Genomic DNA, 18,123 nt, shown 5'->3' with positions numbered 1-18,123 from the left:
CTATTTTTTCTCTTTCACTGCCTCCTTCTCAAATTAATACCTTAAGGCCTCAACTTCAAATTGACCTGCAAACAAGATGCCATCCCTACCACTGCATGGAAATACAGCAAACTTTACCCTAGAGTGAGCTCTCAAGTCCAATGGCATTCCCTTAGTTTCATCCTGTAACTCTGACACTCGGCCTAACACTTCTTCCCTCATTTGTACAGCCCAATGCATCCTGGCTCTCCTATCTCTGACTTCGTCCTCTGAATTCTTTACTTGTTTCTCTGCTTCCTACTATCACTACTAGTAACATTCTTCAACATTCAATCTTCAATACTCTATTCTCTTCTCTATACTTTATTACTCCTGAAATCTTTGTCTCAGCACCCTTTTCAACTGCCTGGACCTTCTTCTCCGAAATGACCTATAAGCCCCCTAAACAACATGTGCCAAATTGAATTCGACATTTTTGCTCCCATATCTCCCTTGCCTTTCAGATTTCCCTATCTGTAGTGTCATCATTATCTGCCATTCTGTCTCAAAACTTTAAAATTTTCACTCTACTTTGTCAACTCCTGCTTTGCAAGAGGTCTTCATTTTTTTTCTTTCCCACTGCCACCACCTAATTTCTCCCTCTGGGGGTAGTGATGACACCAAAAGTCTCTAACTGCTCTCCTTGCCTCCAAACTGTCTCCTCATCCTAGGTAATCCCAGATATATCTTGTTAGAGTAATTTCCTGAAATACTGCTTTCATTACTTCATTCCTCTGTTAATGTTCATGTGCATGTGTATGTATGCATAAGTATGTATGTGTGTTACATGTATGTGTAAGAGTATATATTAGTACACATATAAAAACTCTCTTATACAAATGAATCTTTATTCTACTTCTAAGACATTTTACATACCTGGCTATCCAAACTTAATTCATAACAGTATACAACAACAAAACATCTACAACTCAGTCAAACTCATATAATAGTTTATCCCCTGAACACACCTAATTTTTCCAATTCAAGTACCTCACATAGAATTACAACATGGAGATTAAGAGAATAAAATCTAGGTTCAAATCCTGGTTTTGTCACTTACTTAGGCAACATACTTAACTCTCTGAATCTGATTCTTTATCTATAAAAAGGGGAACTCATAAGATTGTTGTATTAAATGAAGTGATGCACGGGAAACTGTAATCACACATAAAAAATGATAATCATTTTTCACTGCTCCTTACCTTTCTGAAATCAAACTGTTCTTTTCAGCTTAGTTGAAGTTTTATTGCCTCCATTAATGATTTCTCTATCTCCTTCTAATCATTAGAGCCTTAATCATAGACTATACTTTGTATTGTTTTGTAATTCACTGGGTAGAGAGCCTGTCATTCCAAATAGAATCTCAGGCTTCTAAGAGGCAGGAACTATTTGCTTATACAATTTTGTATTCCTCCAAATTCCAGTCTATTTCAGTACATTGATTATATCTAGTTAATCTAAGAAGCTAAATCCTGCACATATTAATGTGAAATTCTGGCCAGGAAATACATTAAATAAGAAATTTTAGGCATGATAAACTATTAAGGAGATAATCTGGTCATGTCCGTGATATCCCTTTAAAACAACCCATCAATAGCCAATTACGTCAGAGATAAAAGGATCCCCAGTCTTACACAATTTGTTTAAGCTGTATTTGGTACCAAATATCTGAGTCATGGAATTCAATAAATACTTGTTTAGGACAAAGAACTAAATCTATGAGTCAAATTATTAGAATAAAAGCAACAGCCCAACAAAACTATGCTAAAGTTATTAAATATATTGATTTTTTAAAGTAGCCAAAGTTATTATTACCTGCATACAAGCATCCTGACCTCTGATTGCAGCTATGTGAGCTGCTGTCCAACCTCTCAAAGTTACTTGTGCGATATCAGCTCCATGCCAGAGGAGCCAATGAAGACACTAAATTAAGAAAATAACCAGTGATTAACAAGTGATAAAGCAGATGTTTTTTAACATCTTTAGATCTTTGAAATTTAGTCTATCATCATGAAATACCACAGCCTGGGAAGCATTGTAAGTAAATGAGGGGTTTAAGAAAAACAAAAGCACAAGAACAATGATATGGTAACCCCACTCAGCCTTATTATTGGGTCAACAGAACAGTGGAAGCTGTGGCAAATTGGAGATCACATTCATTGTCCATAAGGCGTAATTGCTACTTAATCCCAGCCAGTTGTTACTGTAAGTGAAATGCTGATCCAAATCTTATATTTCACCCATACTGTATAAGCCAAACAAAACACATCTGTGAGTCAAGTTCACTCAAAGGCTGCCAATTTGCAACCTCTGCCACAGATCTTTAAATGGGCCCAAATGCTTCTGTATCAGAGCAAACACGGTTATTCTGACGATACTCTCTAAAAAGGAAAAAAAGTCGCTTATAAAAAAATGGGGTGAGAGTCAAATGCATCTTCATTTAATATCTTTTTTAATTAATGTAAATCTCAATAGAATACAGTACTAGAGGTCTGTGCCCCATACAGTGTTACTGTCTTTGTATGTTCAAGTTTGGAGGTTCTATCTTCAAGAAGTTTCTTTTTAAAGAATTGGTTGTATCATTGGGATATACTGTCACATCAGTCATAGCCGTATCATGTGTTGAAAGGCTTAATATTTAGGTATCATTGGACTGTCACAGAGATCAGTGGCCAATAAAATACAAAGATTAAATAAAAGCTCAACATCACTACTAATCACAGTAAGTCATCCATTTATCAACAAATATTTATGGAGAGACTACTACATGCTAACACTGTTCAGTTACAGGAAAATAAAACCACTGCAAACATTCGTGTAACAAGTTTTCTATTTCTCCTGGGTAAATATGTAAGCAGGATTACTGGAACATAGGTAAGTATAGCAATGTATAAGAGTTGCAGTTGCTCCATATTCTTGCCAATATTGGTAGTATCATTTTTTGTTTTTGTTTTGCCATTCTAATAGGTGTGTATTGGCATCTGATTGTGCTTTTAATTTGCATTTCCTTAATGGCTAATGATGTTGGACATCTTTTCATGTGCTCAATTGCTATCCACATGTCCTCCTGAAGTGTCAAAGTCATTTGCCCATTTTTTAATTGGGTTTTTTGTTTTCTTACTATGGAACTATTAGAGTTTCATATGCTCTGGCTACAAGTTCCTAGATATGATTTGCAAAGATTTTTCTCTTATGTTTTCTTCTAGAAGTTTTAGAAGGTTAAGTGTTCCATTTGTTTATGATCTGTTTTGAGTACACTTTTACATAAGGTGCCAGATATATCATTATCTCACTTATGACTGTCCCATTGTGCCAGTACCATTTAATGAAAACACTATCTGTTCTCTATTGGATTTCATTTGCATCTTTGGCAAAAGTCAACTGATCAGGGGCACCTGCGTGGCTCAGGTGGTTAAGTGTCTGCCTTTGGCTCAGGTCATGATCTCAGGGTCCTGGCATCGAGCCCCAAGTCAGGGTCCCTGCTCAGTGGATAGTCTGTTTCTCTTTTTCCCCTCTGCCCCTCCCCCCACTTGTGCACTCTCTCTCTCCCAAATAAATAAATAAAATCTTTAAAAAAAAAATCAACTAATCAATCAGTAAGACTTCAGAAATGGCTAAGTGAGGAACTTGGCAAATCCTTCCCAAGCAATGATAAAACTAGACAAAGTAGGGGCACTTCCGTGGCTCAGTCAGTTAAGCATCTGACTTCAGCTGAGGACATGCATGATCTCAGGGTCCTGGGATAGAGCCCCACATCAGGCTCCACCCTCAGCAGGGATTCGGCTTGTCCCTCTCTCTCTGCCCCCCTCCCACTCGTGTGTGTGTGCCTGCTCTCTCTCTCTCTCTCTCTCTCTCTCAAATAAATAAATAAAATCTTCAAAAAAAAAAAAACTAGACAAAGTTGTCAAAAACAACCATGTAAAGACTCTGGGAATTTGTCAGAGGCACATAACAAAATAAGAAGCATTAACTTAAGAAAATATTCTGAATCTCAGTAAGAACAGGTGGAGTCTGCAGCAGAAAGCCTGAGACTACAACTATCCCTACCCTGAGCTACATGGTGCGGAAGTTCTACCCAGATGGACAGCTCCATTGCCCTGCTGGAAGGAATGAAAATTCCATGCCCAGGCACAAAGTCAAAAACAATTCCAACTCAGGGGCCAAAAACCTGGGAAAGCCAACATCAGAGCTCACCTGAAGTCACAACACTGGTGAAGGCAAACAAGCAAACTAAAGACCACACAGAAAATTAATGGAAAAATCCAAGAAATGAGACAGTGAGTGGACCTTGCTAAGATTCCACTTATCCCTTGTAATCTACAAGGCCATGTATATGTACAAAGCTGCTTATATTCAGGAAAGAATAAAGAGGGTCCAAGTTGACTAGACATCCCTGGCTAAACATAAGGCCTTGCAAACACATTTGGAAAAAAAAAAAAAGGAAAGTCAAGTTGACTTGTAAACTGCTTGGACTTGAAAAACATTCCCCAAGCCACACACAGACTCAGCAAAAGATGGAATCCTTACTAGCTCAAGGTATATAAACACAACCTCTGATCAATCACTGACCCAAGAGTGAGCCCTAGGAAACCAGATTTAAAAATACTAACAAGAATTTTTTAAAAATCAAAACAAACAAACAAACGAAAAAAACTGAGTAGTGACTACATACTGTGGGGAAACAGACTCCACATAATTAGTCTAAGCAAGTCAATCAAGCAAATACATAGCAACAAGCACATCTGGGAGGGATGGGGTGAATAGGATCAGACTTCAAAGCTGCTACAATATATAATCTAAAATGTGCAGTTTTCAAAATGTCTAGGCAAACTAAAAAATTATGAGGTTATAATTATACAAAGAGTGTGTGACCCATACACAGGGGGAAAAAAAATAATAGAAACTATCCCTGAGAGGGCCCAGATGTTAGACTTAGCATGACTTCAAAGCTGCTATTATAAATAGCTTCAGAGAACTCAAAGAATTTATAAAAGAATTTATATTTAAAGAATTAAAGGAAAGTATGATGACAATGACTCATCAAATAGAAAATATAGACAAAGAAAAATAAGTCAGAGAAAGATAAATACCATATGATCTCCTTTATATGTAGAATTTAAGAAACAAAACAAATGAGCAAGGAAAAAAAAGAGAGAGACAAACCAAGAAACAGACTCTTAACTATAGAGAACAAACTGATGGTTACCAGAGAAAAGGTAGACGGGGAGTGGCTGAAATAGGTGATGGGGCTTAAAGAGTACACTTATAAAAAAAAAATATAGGCGCCTGGCTGGCTCAGTTAGTGGAGCATGTGACTATGGGTTGTGAGTCACACGCCCAATGTTGGGTGTAGAGATTACTTAAAAAATAAAATAAAAATCTTTAGGGGTTCCTGGGTGGCTCAGTCAGTTAAGGATCTGCCTTCCGCCCACATCATGATCTCAGGGTCCTGGGATCAAGCCCAGTATCGGGCTCCGTGCTCAGTGGGGAGTCTGCTTCTTCCTCTTCTTCTGCCCCTCCCCTCGCTTGTGCTCTGTTACTCTCTCTCTCTAATAAATAAAATCTTAAAAAAAAAATTGACCTAATCTCAATTGGTCCGCCCGAGACCCCCTGAACGCCAACCCTATTCCCCCCGCGCGGTCCCATTTCCGCTCCAACAGGATGAAAGAAACTATCATGAACCAGGAGAAACTTGCCATACTGCAAGCACAAGTGCGCACTGGTGGGAAAGGAACTGCTCGCCGGAAGAAGAAGGTGGTTCATAGAATGGCTACAGCAAATGATAAAAAACTTCAGTTCTCCTTAAAGAAGTTCGGGGTAAACAATATCTCTGGTATTGAAGAAGTGAATATGTTCACAAACCAAGGACCAGTGATCCACTTTAACAACCCCAAAGTTCAGGCGTTGCTGGCCACGAACACTTTCACCATCACAGGCCATGCTGAGACAAAGCAGCTGACAGAAATGCTACCCCGTATCTTAAACCAACTTGGTGCACACAGTCTGACTAGTTGAAGAAGACTGGCTAAAGCTCTGCCCAAACAATCTGTAGCTGGAAAAGCACCATTTGCTACCGGAGACGATGATGACGATGAAGTTCCTGATCTTGTGGAGAATTTTGATGAAGCTTACAAGAATGAAGCAAACTGAATTGAGTCAACTTCTGAAGAAGATAAAACTTGAAGAAGTTACTGGGAGCTGCTATTTTATATTATGACTGCTTTTTAAAATTTTGTTCATGGATCTGATAAAATCTGGATCTCTAATATTTTTAAGCCCAAGCCCCTTGGACACTGCAGCTCTTTTCAGTTTTTGCTTATACACAATTTATTCTTTGCAGCTAATTAAGCGGAAGAAGCCTGGGAATAAAGTTTGAAACAAGGTTAATAAAGTTCTTTGCCTAAGAAAAAAAAATAAAAATAAAATCTCCAATAAAAATTAATATATAGGGATGCCTGGATGGCTCAGTCACTTAAGGGTCTGCCTTCGGCTCAGGTCATGATCCCAGAGTCTTGGGATAGACCCCCGCACTGGGCTCCCTGCTCCGCGGGTAGCCCGCTTCTCCCTCTCCCTCTGCTGCTCCCCCTACTTATACTCACTCTCTGACAGTAGTTAACCAGTACCACAGAGTAAAACAAGTATGATGGGAGATGAGGTTGGAGAGAGAAGTCCCTTCTAGCAAATATCTTAAACTTTATTATGACTTATAGGGGATAGAGTCACTACATGGACTTAAGAAAGGTTTCAAGTAACATCAGATATTAGTTTTAGAGGGATAACTTTATACTGAATATGAACTAAAGGTGGATGAGACAGAAAAGAAGAAAATCAGTTAGATCTAAGGCAGTGGCTAGGAGGATGGAGAGGACAAACTCAGGAGACAAAGATGGAACAAAATCAAGGATCTAGTAATCAGTTCTCACTGCATCAATGTGCATTATGAAGTGCACCTTCAGACACATGTTGATACTGTGTTTTACCTCTGGAAAAAACGGAGACAATGCAATAATGATGCAAATTTAAAAACAGAGCTACCCTATGACCCAGCAATTGCACTCCTAGGTATTTACCCCAAAGACACAGATGTAATGAAAAGAAGGGCCATATGCACCCCAATGTTCATAGCAGCAATGTCCGCAATAGCCAAACTGTGGAAAGAGCCGAGATGCCCTTCAACAGATGAATGGATAAAGAAGATGTGGTCCATATATACAATGGAATATGACTCAGCCATCACAAAGGATGAATACCCAACTTTTACATCCACATGGATGGAACTGGAGGAGATTATGCTAAGTGAAATAAGTCAAGCAAAGAAAGTCAATTATCATATGGTTTCACTTATTTGTGGAACATAAGGAATAGCACGGAGGACATTAGGAGAAGGAAGGGAAAAATAAAGGGGGGGGATCGGAGGGAGAGATGAACCATGAGAGACTGTGGACTCTGAGAAACAAACTGAGGGTTCTAGAGGGGAGGGGGGAGGGGGGATGGGTTAGCCTGGTGATGGGTATTAAGGAGGGCACGTACTGCATGGAGCACTGGGTGTTATACGAAAACAATGGATCGTGGATCACCACATCAAAAACTAATGATGTAATGTATGGTGACTAACATATAATAAAATTAAAAAAAAATGATGCAAAGTCATTAGCCTGGAAAACTAAGAAAGGGAGGGAAAAGGACACTTGGTTTAGTTTTAAACCAATTTGAGATCCTATCAGATATGCCTGAGCTGTTGATCAAGCACCTGATACATAAGCCAGAGTTCAAGAGAGAAGCAAATCAATGAATTACTATGCAGTAGTGATAAAGCCAAGGAACTCTAAAAGACTACCTAGAGAGGATATAAAGTAGGAGAAAAAAGGTCATTAGCGGAAGAAAAAAAAATATCTATATTTGTACAGAAGGCAGAGGAGGTTAACCAAAGAAGACTGAGAGTAATCAGAAAGGCTGAAAGGATACCAGGAAAGAGAGGCCACCCCATCCTATTTGAATATGGCAGAATAAGATCACTACTTCTTCCTTTCTTCGAAATCATCAAAAAAAAAAAAAAAAGCAAGATAAACAGGAAGAAAACCCCATCTTTGATGAAACTAGGAGATATCTGAAGCCAGAGAACATATGGGAAATCTGCCAAAGTGTAGATCCAAAAGGGATGCAGAAAGAAACAGAAAAAAATACCTACCCAGGGTTATAAACTCAGAAAGAACTGGCAAGGCATATTTCTCTTAGGTGAAAGGAAGCCACTAAAAGGCCAAAACAAAAATCCTTGTTTACAACAGTTCAAGCAAGGCACACAAACTGGAGAGTATGAAGTTATCAGTAGAAAATTATCGCTCTCAAACTAATATGTGATGTTACTTGAAACCCTTCTTAAGTCTATGTAGTGACTCTATCCCCTATAGGATAAAGTTCAAGCTATTTAATATAATTCTCTGGACCAGATTTGGTTCCAAGAAGCAGGGAAGGCCAAATAAACAAGAAATCACACAGAGAAACCATATTCATAGAAAGCAGTCTCTGTGTGGCAGGGGCAACAAAAGACTTTGTAGTGAACAGACCCACTGCAGCCTATAGGCTGGAGAAATGTCATGAAAATAAGCTCCACACAATCTCGAATCATGAGGAAAAAGTTCAGGGGGCTTTGCACACAACCCAAGAATAAGTTTTGCATAAAAATATTCACTAAGGGGGTGCCTGGGTGGCTCAGTCGTTAAGCATCTGCTCAGGTCGTGATCCCAGGTGCCTAGGATTGAACCCCACATCAGGCTCCCTGCTCAGCAGGAAGTCTGCTTCTCCGTCTCCCACTCCCCCTGCTTGTGTGCTCTCTCTCACTGTCCTTCTCTGTCAAAAAATAAATAAAATCTTTAAAAAAAAATTCACTAAGCACTGCCTGTACTAGCTAAAAATTGAAACCCACTAAATAGCCATCAATCAAAAAGTAGAGAAATTCTGATATTAGTCTAAGAAGATGTTATTGGAACATGTCTGAAAGAAATGGAGTACATAGATGTAACCACATAGTTAAGGCTCAAAAACACATTGTTGAACACAAAAAGCAAACTACAAGATGATACACATGATGATGTCATTTATATAAAATGTCATTAAAAACAATGCTATAATCATATGCAATAACAACATAAAGTATAGATGGGAATATTAAACACCATATTCAGGGTCGTAGTTTTATCTCTGGAGTTAGAAGGAGAGGAATGGCACCTGAGAGGGGTGCTGAGGGACTTCACATGCAACTCTAGGAAAAAGGTTAGGATTGACAGAGCTAGATAGTCATATGTTACCCTCTATAAATTACCCTCCCTGCTTGCCTTTGGAACTCAGTCACCACATTGTGAGGAATCACAAACGAGCCCAGGTGGAGAGACCTCACATAAAAACCCACATGGAGAGGAATTAAGGTGGCCAACATATATAGCCAGCATCTTCCACCAGACATCTGCATGAACAAGCCTTCAGAAGATTCCAGAACCAGCATTTAAATCTTCCAGCTGAAGCCCCACACATCACGAAATAGGGACAAGCTGTCTCTGAGATCCAAATTCCTAATTTACTCCTGAGCACAAATGGTCACTTTATGCCACTACCTTTTGGGATAATATGTTACAAAGGCATAGTAACAAGAACAACAAATATTACAATGAAATGAAAAGTATTTCCAGTGCCTAGCATAAAGTCTCAGTCCTGTTTGCTAAATTTTCAAAACTGCTAACAGTTGTAAACTTACTTCAGTTTAATAATTTATAAAGCTTCTTACCTCCAAACTTCCAGAATGTGCTGCCCAATGTAAAGGGGTAAACTTATGGAGAATGTCAACTTCATTAATGCAGACTCCTCGTTCTATTATATCTGAAAGCTGCTTTACATCTCCAGCCCGTACTGCATCATGTATGTTACCAAAATGAACCTTCTTCCGGGCACCTATTGAAAATCAAATTGCTTAACATATATTACAAAACTTAAAAAAAAAAAAAAGACTAAAGCAATGATTCAACAGAAAGCACAAAATCACTTTGGTTTTCCAAACAATTTACTACAAAGATGTTTGTGATTAACATCTCAATCAGACTTCCATTTCAGCTCTAACACATCAAGAGCACGGAAGTTATCACTCCCATAGGTAGAGGAAAAGCTGAACAAACAGAAAATCAACAACTTTTCTTGGACTCATCAGAGGACCGAGGTCTCAGGGCCAATCGGTTCCCTGAGTCTGGAGAGACACACAAATACAGAAAAACACAAACAAGTTCAGCTTACCTGGAGCCAAAACCACCGGAGCCATAAACTTCAAAGCACTGAAATGGTAATTTTGACAAATTGCTAGATGCTGGGCAAGTATTAGCCTACGAGTGAGAACTCTTTGGGGCCACAGTCTTAGAAGGCCCCCACATTTTCATAGATTTTACCCCACCAGGGTAAATCCCACCAGGTTATCACTGTGAAAAGTCAAAAAGAATCACTTCATGTCTTTGTCAGGGAAAGGGGGAAAGCAACCACTTTGAAATATACCCAGCACATTCTCCATGAGAGAGACCTACTCTCCAGTGATTTTACCAGAGCCTTATCTCATATAGGCTGATAAATTCTATCAATCTATTTTTCTTATCCTTCTCATATGTACTATACTAAGAAAGGAATGGCAGGTCACATGCTTACTTCATACACTCCAGTGGTCTTATATTTTATAATTTAATGTTCCAAACATCGAGACTAGATTGTGACTGTGCAATATTTTAATGTGTACCTAAGCCAGAAGCAACGAAGGTATCTAAGCATGAACAAACAGTTGTTGGAGGAGAAAGAAGAGAGTTTAATCAAAGCATTTCCTAAACAAAAAGGCACAATTCCTGACCTCAAATTGTTTTCGAAAGAACTCACCAACATTTCTGGTAGATAATCTATGCAATCTGTACTACTACTTATTTATGTATATGTCCTTTCTCCACAACTCAAATGTTAATTTCTTGAGGGCTGGAATCATATCTTACACCACCCCTTAACAAAATGCTGCACATTTTATTCAAAAATCCTTTCTGAGCATCTGCCATGTGCCAAGCACTTTGATATTATTGAATAAGGAAAGGGTTAAGGTATAGGCAGGGAAAGACGGGGGGCTCCTGGCTAGGCTCTGAGACTATTCCTGGCAGGTAGAAGCACTAAGACAGAGTGAACAGGATATAAGAAAATAGACCACCTGGCTTCAGATGCTTGGGAGTATTCTTCTTTGCCAGCTACAGTGTATCACAGAAAATGACCAAACCTCAAAAAATTAAGCCATTAAGGGTGTTATCAATAGTCCTTGCTCAAACCAAGATGGCACAAGAATCTCAAGGCCACAAGTTTCCCAGTCAGTTCTCAATAAAAGATAGCCACTAAAACCCCTCAGTGGCAACCCTCTCACTCTCGAGAGCTTTTTCTGTATCCTTGCTTAACAAAACTCTACTGCTTTACTCATTCTCCTTTGACTATGAGATTCATTCTTCGATTCCATGAGACAAGAACCTAGCTCTCCCACTTCAATATGATGGAAAATGGACATGGATTTAATACATTTTCTTTCCACCAACACTTTAAAATCTACTTGGATAAATTCGATAAAATAAAAAAAACTGACTGATGCACTAAGAAAGTACAGGTAAAATTAAGACTTTGGAGAAGTAAACATTTAAGCAAGACCTTGAAGAACAATTAAGATATATCCATATGGGGAAGGGTGCAAGGAAGGGACCAAAAATAACCAAGCCATTTAATAAATGTTTAATGATGTTAATCCCTTAGGTCAGACCTTCATTCTTCTCCTTTAAACTAATACTACAAGATCTACAAATGATGTTCTACCCACTCTAATCCACTTTATACAGAGACACTATCCTGATCACTTCATGCCTCTACTCCACTAACTGCTTCTGGTTATCCACTGCTGGTCTAGAGAACAAAGTCCAAACTCTCAGAATGACAATATATGCAAGCCCATAATTTGGCTCCATCTAATTGTATGCCTTTTTTTTTCACCCCATCCCATCCCAATTCATTCATTCATCCACACATCCATCCACTCAACATTAATTTGGTGTCTACCACAAAGATAAAAAGATGAAGACAACATGGTCTCTATCCTCAAAGAACTCACAGAAAGATACAAATACAAATTATAAAATAATATGGTAGGAGCAATGACAGAAATAGCCATAAAAACTTATGGAAGCACAGAAGACATCTAACATGGCCACGGTAGGAAGAAAGGGGAACAGAACGGATTTCTGGGGAAGGTAAGATCTAAAATGAATCTTCAAGGATTAGCAGGAGTTTGCCAGGTAAAATGGGGACAGGGAAAGGCAACCTAAACAGCATGAACAGTAGGATGTGGTCAAGAAACCACACACACACACACACACACACACACACACACACACACACGCAAAACCCCATCCTATTGCTGAAGGGCAGCAAAAAGGCAAGACTGGAGACTCAGGAAGACCATGTTAGAAGAAAGCTACAATAGTCTACACCAGAGAGGTTGAAACCCTCAACTAAAAGAGTGGCAGTAGGAACAGAAAAGGAGACAGATTCAACAAATATGGAAATAGAATTAATTGAACTTCGATGCATACAGTGGATGAAATAAGGAGAAACAGGATGACTCCAAGGTGTCTGGATTAGTTACCTGTAGCAGACACCAAAGGATAGAGAGGGCATATGGATTCAAAATCCTATTTTGCACATGTTGATCTTGAGGTGCCAAAGGAAGAGTTCCAGAAGGGAGCTGTATATATGAGTCTGCAGCAGATCTCAGTGTTAGGTGTCTCTCAGTATTAGTTTTTTTCTGATACCCATCCTCACCCCATAGTGAAGCCAATGGCATGCTACTCTTTATAATATTCATCACACTAGTTATTATTTGCTCAGTATTTATCTTTCTTCCTAGAAGGTAAGGAATGTGCCTGTCTTCTTCAGTGATATAACCTTAAGATACAACAAATATTAGGCACTCAATTAATATTTACTGGATGATTGAGTAACGCAGAATTCACTAGGGTTTAAGTCATAGTACACGACCAGAAAAAAAGCACTAGTGATGGCATTATCCGGAGGGGGGGCGGGGACAGCATTTAAGGAAAGGATGGAAGAAAAGTCATCTAAGGGAAAGGGAGAGTCAACAGAGTGGAAGGAAGAAAACTAGGTAAGTCTAAAGTCATCTCCACAGGGTCAAATGCTGCAGAGAAGCCAAGAGTCCCTAACATTTAACAAGCGTTTATGTCAATCTGGGCAAGAAGTTTCAGGAATAATGCAGGTGGAAGAAAGAGAGGAAAGCTGAAGTGAAGGAGGATGAGAAACAGATGAACAGCTTTGGGACCCACTTAAAATAGGTCAATTAAGGGAAATTAGGAGTCACGGCTGAGAAAGGAAACTGCCAGAAAGGGCCAACGCTGTTGTGGGTGAAATGAGAAAAGCACAGTGGCCGAGACAAAGGTAAGCGAAGTAGTCTGACTCACACGGGGTTGCAGTCTCCCTAGAGGAGGTGGAGGGGCCTGAATCGGACACCCCTGGCATGGTGCGATCCCTCGGACTCCGGGGAGGACTCGAGTCCAGGCCCCCGCTGCTGCGGCGATCTTCACTTGCTGTCACCCACGAGCCACTGTAGTGGCTGCCTTCGTCGTCGCTAAGACCGGGGACCCGGTCCTCCCTGGTTTTCTCCCAAGAGCTCCGGCAGCGGAAACCCTCGTCTATACTTTCTCTCTCCCAGAAGCCACGGAGGCAGCAGCTGGTGTCTACGCTCACCGCGGAGGAGTCGCTGGCCGCGTAGCCGCGGTCTTCACTTATTCCCTCCCAGGAATTACTGAGGCTGTGGCCGCCATAGACACTCCCTTCCTCCCAAGAGCCACTGAGGCGGCGTCTGCAGTAGTCACTGCCTCTCTCGCCAGAGTCGCCGGGTTGGGGGCCCGGGACTTCTCTGACACCCTCCCAAGAATCACTAAAGCAGAGGCCGCGGTCTTCTCCGACCAGTCCCTCACAGTCACTAGTTCGGTGGCTGCCGACCTCACTTAAATTCACGTCGCTGCTGCTGAAGCCTTGGGCTCCCCTTACTCTCTCCCAGGAGCTGCTGTGACAGCGGCCTCCATCTCCCGTAACTCTCTCCCGAGAGACACTGCCCAGGTTTTCATTGACTCTTCTCGAATCACTGGGGGAGAAACCGATGTTTTCACTTAGTCTTCTTGTAGAGCCCCGACAGAGGTGGCCGCCGTCTTCGCGGATTCTTTCCCAGTCTTCACTGGGACTAAAGTCCTGGTCTTCGCTAACTCTTTCCCTTAACTGGCCGCCGCGTTGGCCGTGTCGGCCGTTTATCCTCCACACGCGATGGCTACTGAGGCGGCCGCCGTCTTCGGTTGCTACTCCCCGCGAGTCATTCTGGCGGCGGCCGCCGTGGGCTGGTACCCTCTCCTCGGAGTTGCTTTCCAGCGTCCCGACTCCAGCCAACTTGTTAGAGGGGTCGTGGAGCCGTTGCCTTGGAAACGGGTAAACTTCCGGCGTGCTGCGGTCATTTCCACTTCCTCACGGCCTTGCGTCACTTCCGACTTCCCCTCAACCTTTTTCAAGGCTTCGCCTCTAGAGAAATCGGAGGATGGTAAGAACCCGTGTTCGTGAAATTCGGCACGGTCTCACATCCAGCCTATCTAGGCCCTGTCTCTCTAATGACCTACCATCCATCGCGCTTTCCATGCCTCAGCGACGCAGGTGGAGACTCCAGGACTGCAGTTGCGTAGGTGACCTGTGTGGCGCGGGCCGGGTGGGGCCTTTCTTCGTTCTTGGCAAACCTAGTATAATTTTTAAGCGCTTGTTGGAACATTGGAAGAAATATGTGCTAACCTACCATTTCACAGGTATGGAGAAAGACCCAGAGGAAAAGTTAGCTGCAGCCGCTTTCATTATTGAATGCTTATTAGTGCCAGGCTCTTGGGTAATTGCTTGGCGCTTAATTCTCAGAATAATTTTGTAAGGTAGGTGTTGTCCCTGATTTGTAGGTGAGGCAATTTAAGGTATCAGTAATGCGCTAAGGACAAACAGGTAAGTTGTGGAGCCAGTATAAACACAGGTCAGTAGTCAAAAAGACTGCCCCAGGATTCCTGACTCCCAACTCCAAGGTTCCTTTTAATGTAAAACGTTCACTTTCAACAGTTTGGCCCACATCTTTTTCTCTAACTTTATTGCTTAATGTGTATTCTTCCATTCACTCTTTATTGAAAATACAGGGGAGTGGGAGGGGACATCTGGCTGGCTCAGTTGGTAGAGCTTGCGACTGGATCTCAGGGTGGTGAGTTACAGCCCCACGTTGGGCTTGAAGCCTACTTAAAAAAGAAAAAGAAAATACATGGGTTTAGCAGCGGAGAATAGAGAAATTAGAATTCTCTACCCGCCAAGGGTATCACCCACCTTAATTCCCCTTTCACCCTTTTTTTTTTCCCCATCCTTATTTCTTTGCCACAGGTTTTGTTCTTAAACACACTTGGGAAATTCCCCTCACCCTATCTTACCTCTCTTGAAATACAGTAAATTGAGTTTAACTTCCATAGCCTCTTGTAATATTGGTAATATTAATAATTGTCATTTGCTGAGTTCATGTGAGTCTGACACTGTACTAAGTACTTTATATTAGTTTTGTTATTTAATCCTTAACATAACCTACCAGAACAGTATTACTCTTCCTTTTTACAGGTAAAGACAAAAAGCACCAAAGTTAATTGCCTGAAGATTCGCAGCTAGTAAGTATTAAGTACCTGAATTAGGTGTCCAACCTAGATCTTTGATTTTGCCGGACATACTTCTCAAAGCCTCTGAATTTTCACAGCCTTTATTAGACCACTTAACGCATTATATTAAAATTACCTATTTAACAGTTGATCCTCACCCCGACTCCCCAAGGACTCTGAGCTTCTGGAAGGTAGGGACTGTATCATCATTCATCTTGGTTTTCCTGACATTCAGAATACTTAGTTCAAGGGGAGGGCTTAGTAGCTGTGGTGTGGGTTAGCAGATGGCTTGACGATCAGTTGTCTGGTGGATGAACTGATAGAATGAAAATCATCTTTTTTACAGTTGGGAGGGAATTTGGGATTAGTCATCCCAGTCCCCTTATCTTTAGAAATAGGGCAACTAAGGTGTTTTGTCTTACCAGACGTCTATTGAGTTATTAATAGGGGCCAGTTTCTATGCTAAATGATTTGCAAATAGTTTCAAACTTAATCTGTATTATTATTTCTGTTTTTACAGATGAAGAAACTGCTCACATGTGGCCAAGATCACATAAGTAGGAGGTGGGGGATTGAACCCACTCTGACTGACTCCAAATTAATACAGAGTTTGTAGCCACTTACATAATAATGGTAAAGGCTTCGTTTATTGCAGTGTTGTATGGATAAATTCACTGAGGGTCAGCACATCCTTAAAGGATGCACAAATGTCAGGAAGGATCAGAAAAGAAAACAGAAGTAGCAGAGAAGCAGAAAAAATAAAATCTCCCAAAATAAACTTAAAGGAATTAATAAAAACAGATACTAATGAAATAGAAAATAAAATTAATAGTAGCTTCTGTTTGAAAAGGACAATAAATAGGGCGCCTGGGTGGCTCAGTCATTAAGTGTCTGCCTTCGGCTGAGGTCATGATCCTAGGGTCCTGGGATCAAGTCCCGCATCAGGCTCCCTGCTCCGCTGGAAGCATGCTTCTCCCTCTCCCACTCCCCCTGCTTGTGTTCCTGCTCTCGCTGTCTCTCTCTGTCAAATAAATAAAATCTTTAAAAAAAAAAAATAGACACTTAGCAAATCTAAAAAGAAAAGAAAGCAGTATTTGGAAATAAAGGGAACATTACAGATACGAGGGACTTCCATAATTAGAAGTGAACTTAGAAAAGCCTTATACTAATAATCTTGAAAACTGACTTGAACTATTTTCTAGGAAAATACAGACTTCAAAAAATTGGCTCAAGAGTTAGAAAACCTTAATAAACTGATAATCATGAAAGAATGCCCTATATATATATATCCCTGACAGAAGTCACCAGGAACAAAGCATAGAGAAGAATGGAGTATGTCCCAACTATGAAAGCATAACCATAGCAGAATCGGAAAAAACAATCAAATAAAACCTAGCTCAGTCTCACTTATGAATACTCATGCAAAAACCTAAGGAAACAAGCCAACAGTGCATTTAGAGAATGATGTCATAACCAAGTTGGGTTAATCCTACCAGTAAAAGGATGGTCAACATTAGACAAGTAATGAAAATTTTCTATATTAGTAGGTACAGGAGAAAAACTATATGGCCATAATTGGTAATGAAAACACTTGAAAAATTAGCATCTATTACTGATTTTTTAAAAAAATACAATTTATATTAAGCAAGTAACAAAAGGAAGCTTGCTTAACTGGATGAAGGGTATCAACCAGAAATAAACAGCACACTTAATGTCATGAGCCAGGTTATATCTCCTGTCGTTCATACAATTCAACATTTTTCTGAGAATTTTGGATCCAGTATAATAGTAGTAAGCGAGAGAGAAGTAAGGTATGAAATTGAAAAGGAAGGAATTAAGATAAGTGATACTGTTTACCTGGAAAATCTATAAGGAAGATGGTAAGCTCTCAGCAACATACAGAAGATTTTTTATAAACTAGGTATAATCAACTTTTAAATGTAAAGAACTCACATTAGCAACAATGGTGAAACATTCTAGAAATCTATCAAGAAATAAGCAAAACCTACATTAAAAAAACAATTTCATTTATGGATGTTACAGAAAATCAGAATAAATGGAAAGATCTGCTGTGTCCCTAGATAAGTAGGCTCAGTGTTGTAAAGATAAGATTTTTTTTTTTTAAGATTTTATTTATTTATTCATGAAAGAGAGAGAGGCAGAGGGAGAAGAAGGCTCCCAAGGAGCAGGGAGCCCGACGCGGGACTCGATCCCAGGACCCTGGGATCATGACCTGAGCCGAAGGCAGACGCCCAACCATCTGAGCCATCCAGGCGCCCCGTAAAGATAAGATTCTCCTCCCATTATAAATTTGTTGCATTTCAAGTAATTCTAACAA

The 18,123-nt window shown here is 40.3% G+C and overlaps 1 protein-coding gene, 1 long non-coding RNA gene and 1 pseudogene across 2 annotated transcripts in view; 2 read left to right on the top strand and 1 right to left on the bottom strand.

Moving 5' to 3' along the window:
- ANKRD42 (ankyrin repeat domain 42) overlaps window positions 1-14,583 on the bottom strand; it is a gene marked incomplete at its 5' end in the record, with an annotated part of 88,208 nt that extends 73,625 nt beyond the window's left edge. Inside the window, 3 exons of the mRNA XM_028126800.2 lie at window positions 1,834-1,941; window positions 9,797-9,960; window positions 13,533-14,583. Coding sequence (XP_027982601.2) covers window positions 1,834-1,941; window positions 9,797-9,960; window positions 13,533-14,583 — 1,323 coding nt within the window. The remainder of the gene's footprint in view (window positions 1-1,833; window positions 1,942-9,796; window positions 9,961-13,532) is intronic.
- LOC114226597 (transcription factor BTF3 pseudogene) lies at window positions 5,680-6,168 on the top strand (annotated as a pseudogene).
- A 63-nt stretch (window positions 14,584-14,646) lies between the features above and the next one.
- On the top strand, window positions 14,647-17,326 carry LOC114226625 (uncharacterized). The gene is made up of 4 exons (XR_003612792.2): window positions 14,647-14,797; window positions 15,751-15,797; window positions 15,933-15,976; window positions 16,306-17,326. It is a non-coding gene; the product is annotated as an uncharacterized LOC114226625 (long non-coding RNA).
- Window positions 17,327-18,123: the final 797 nt, after the last annotated feature.

Source organism: Eumetopias jubatus, unplaced genomic scaffold (assembly GCF_037043125.1).
Source record: "Eumetopias jubatus isolate StellerSeaLion01/CBP00866 unplaced genomic scaffold, mEumJub1_p1.0 scaffold_13, whole genome shotgun sequence".
Lineage (NCBI taxonomy): Eukaryota > Metazoa > Chordata > Mammalia > Carnivora > Otariidae > Eumetopias > Eumetopias jubatus.
This window is presented reverse-complemented; position numbering and strand designations above follow the sequence as displayed.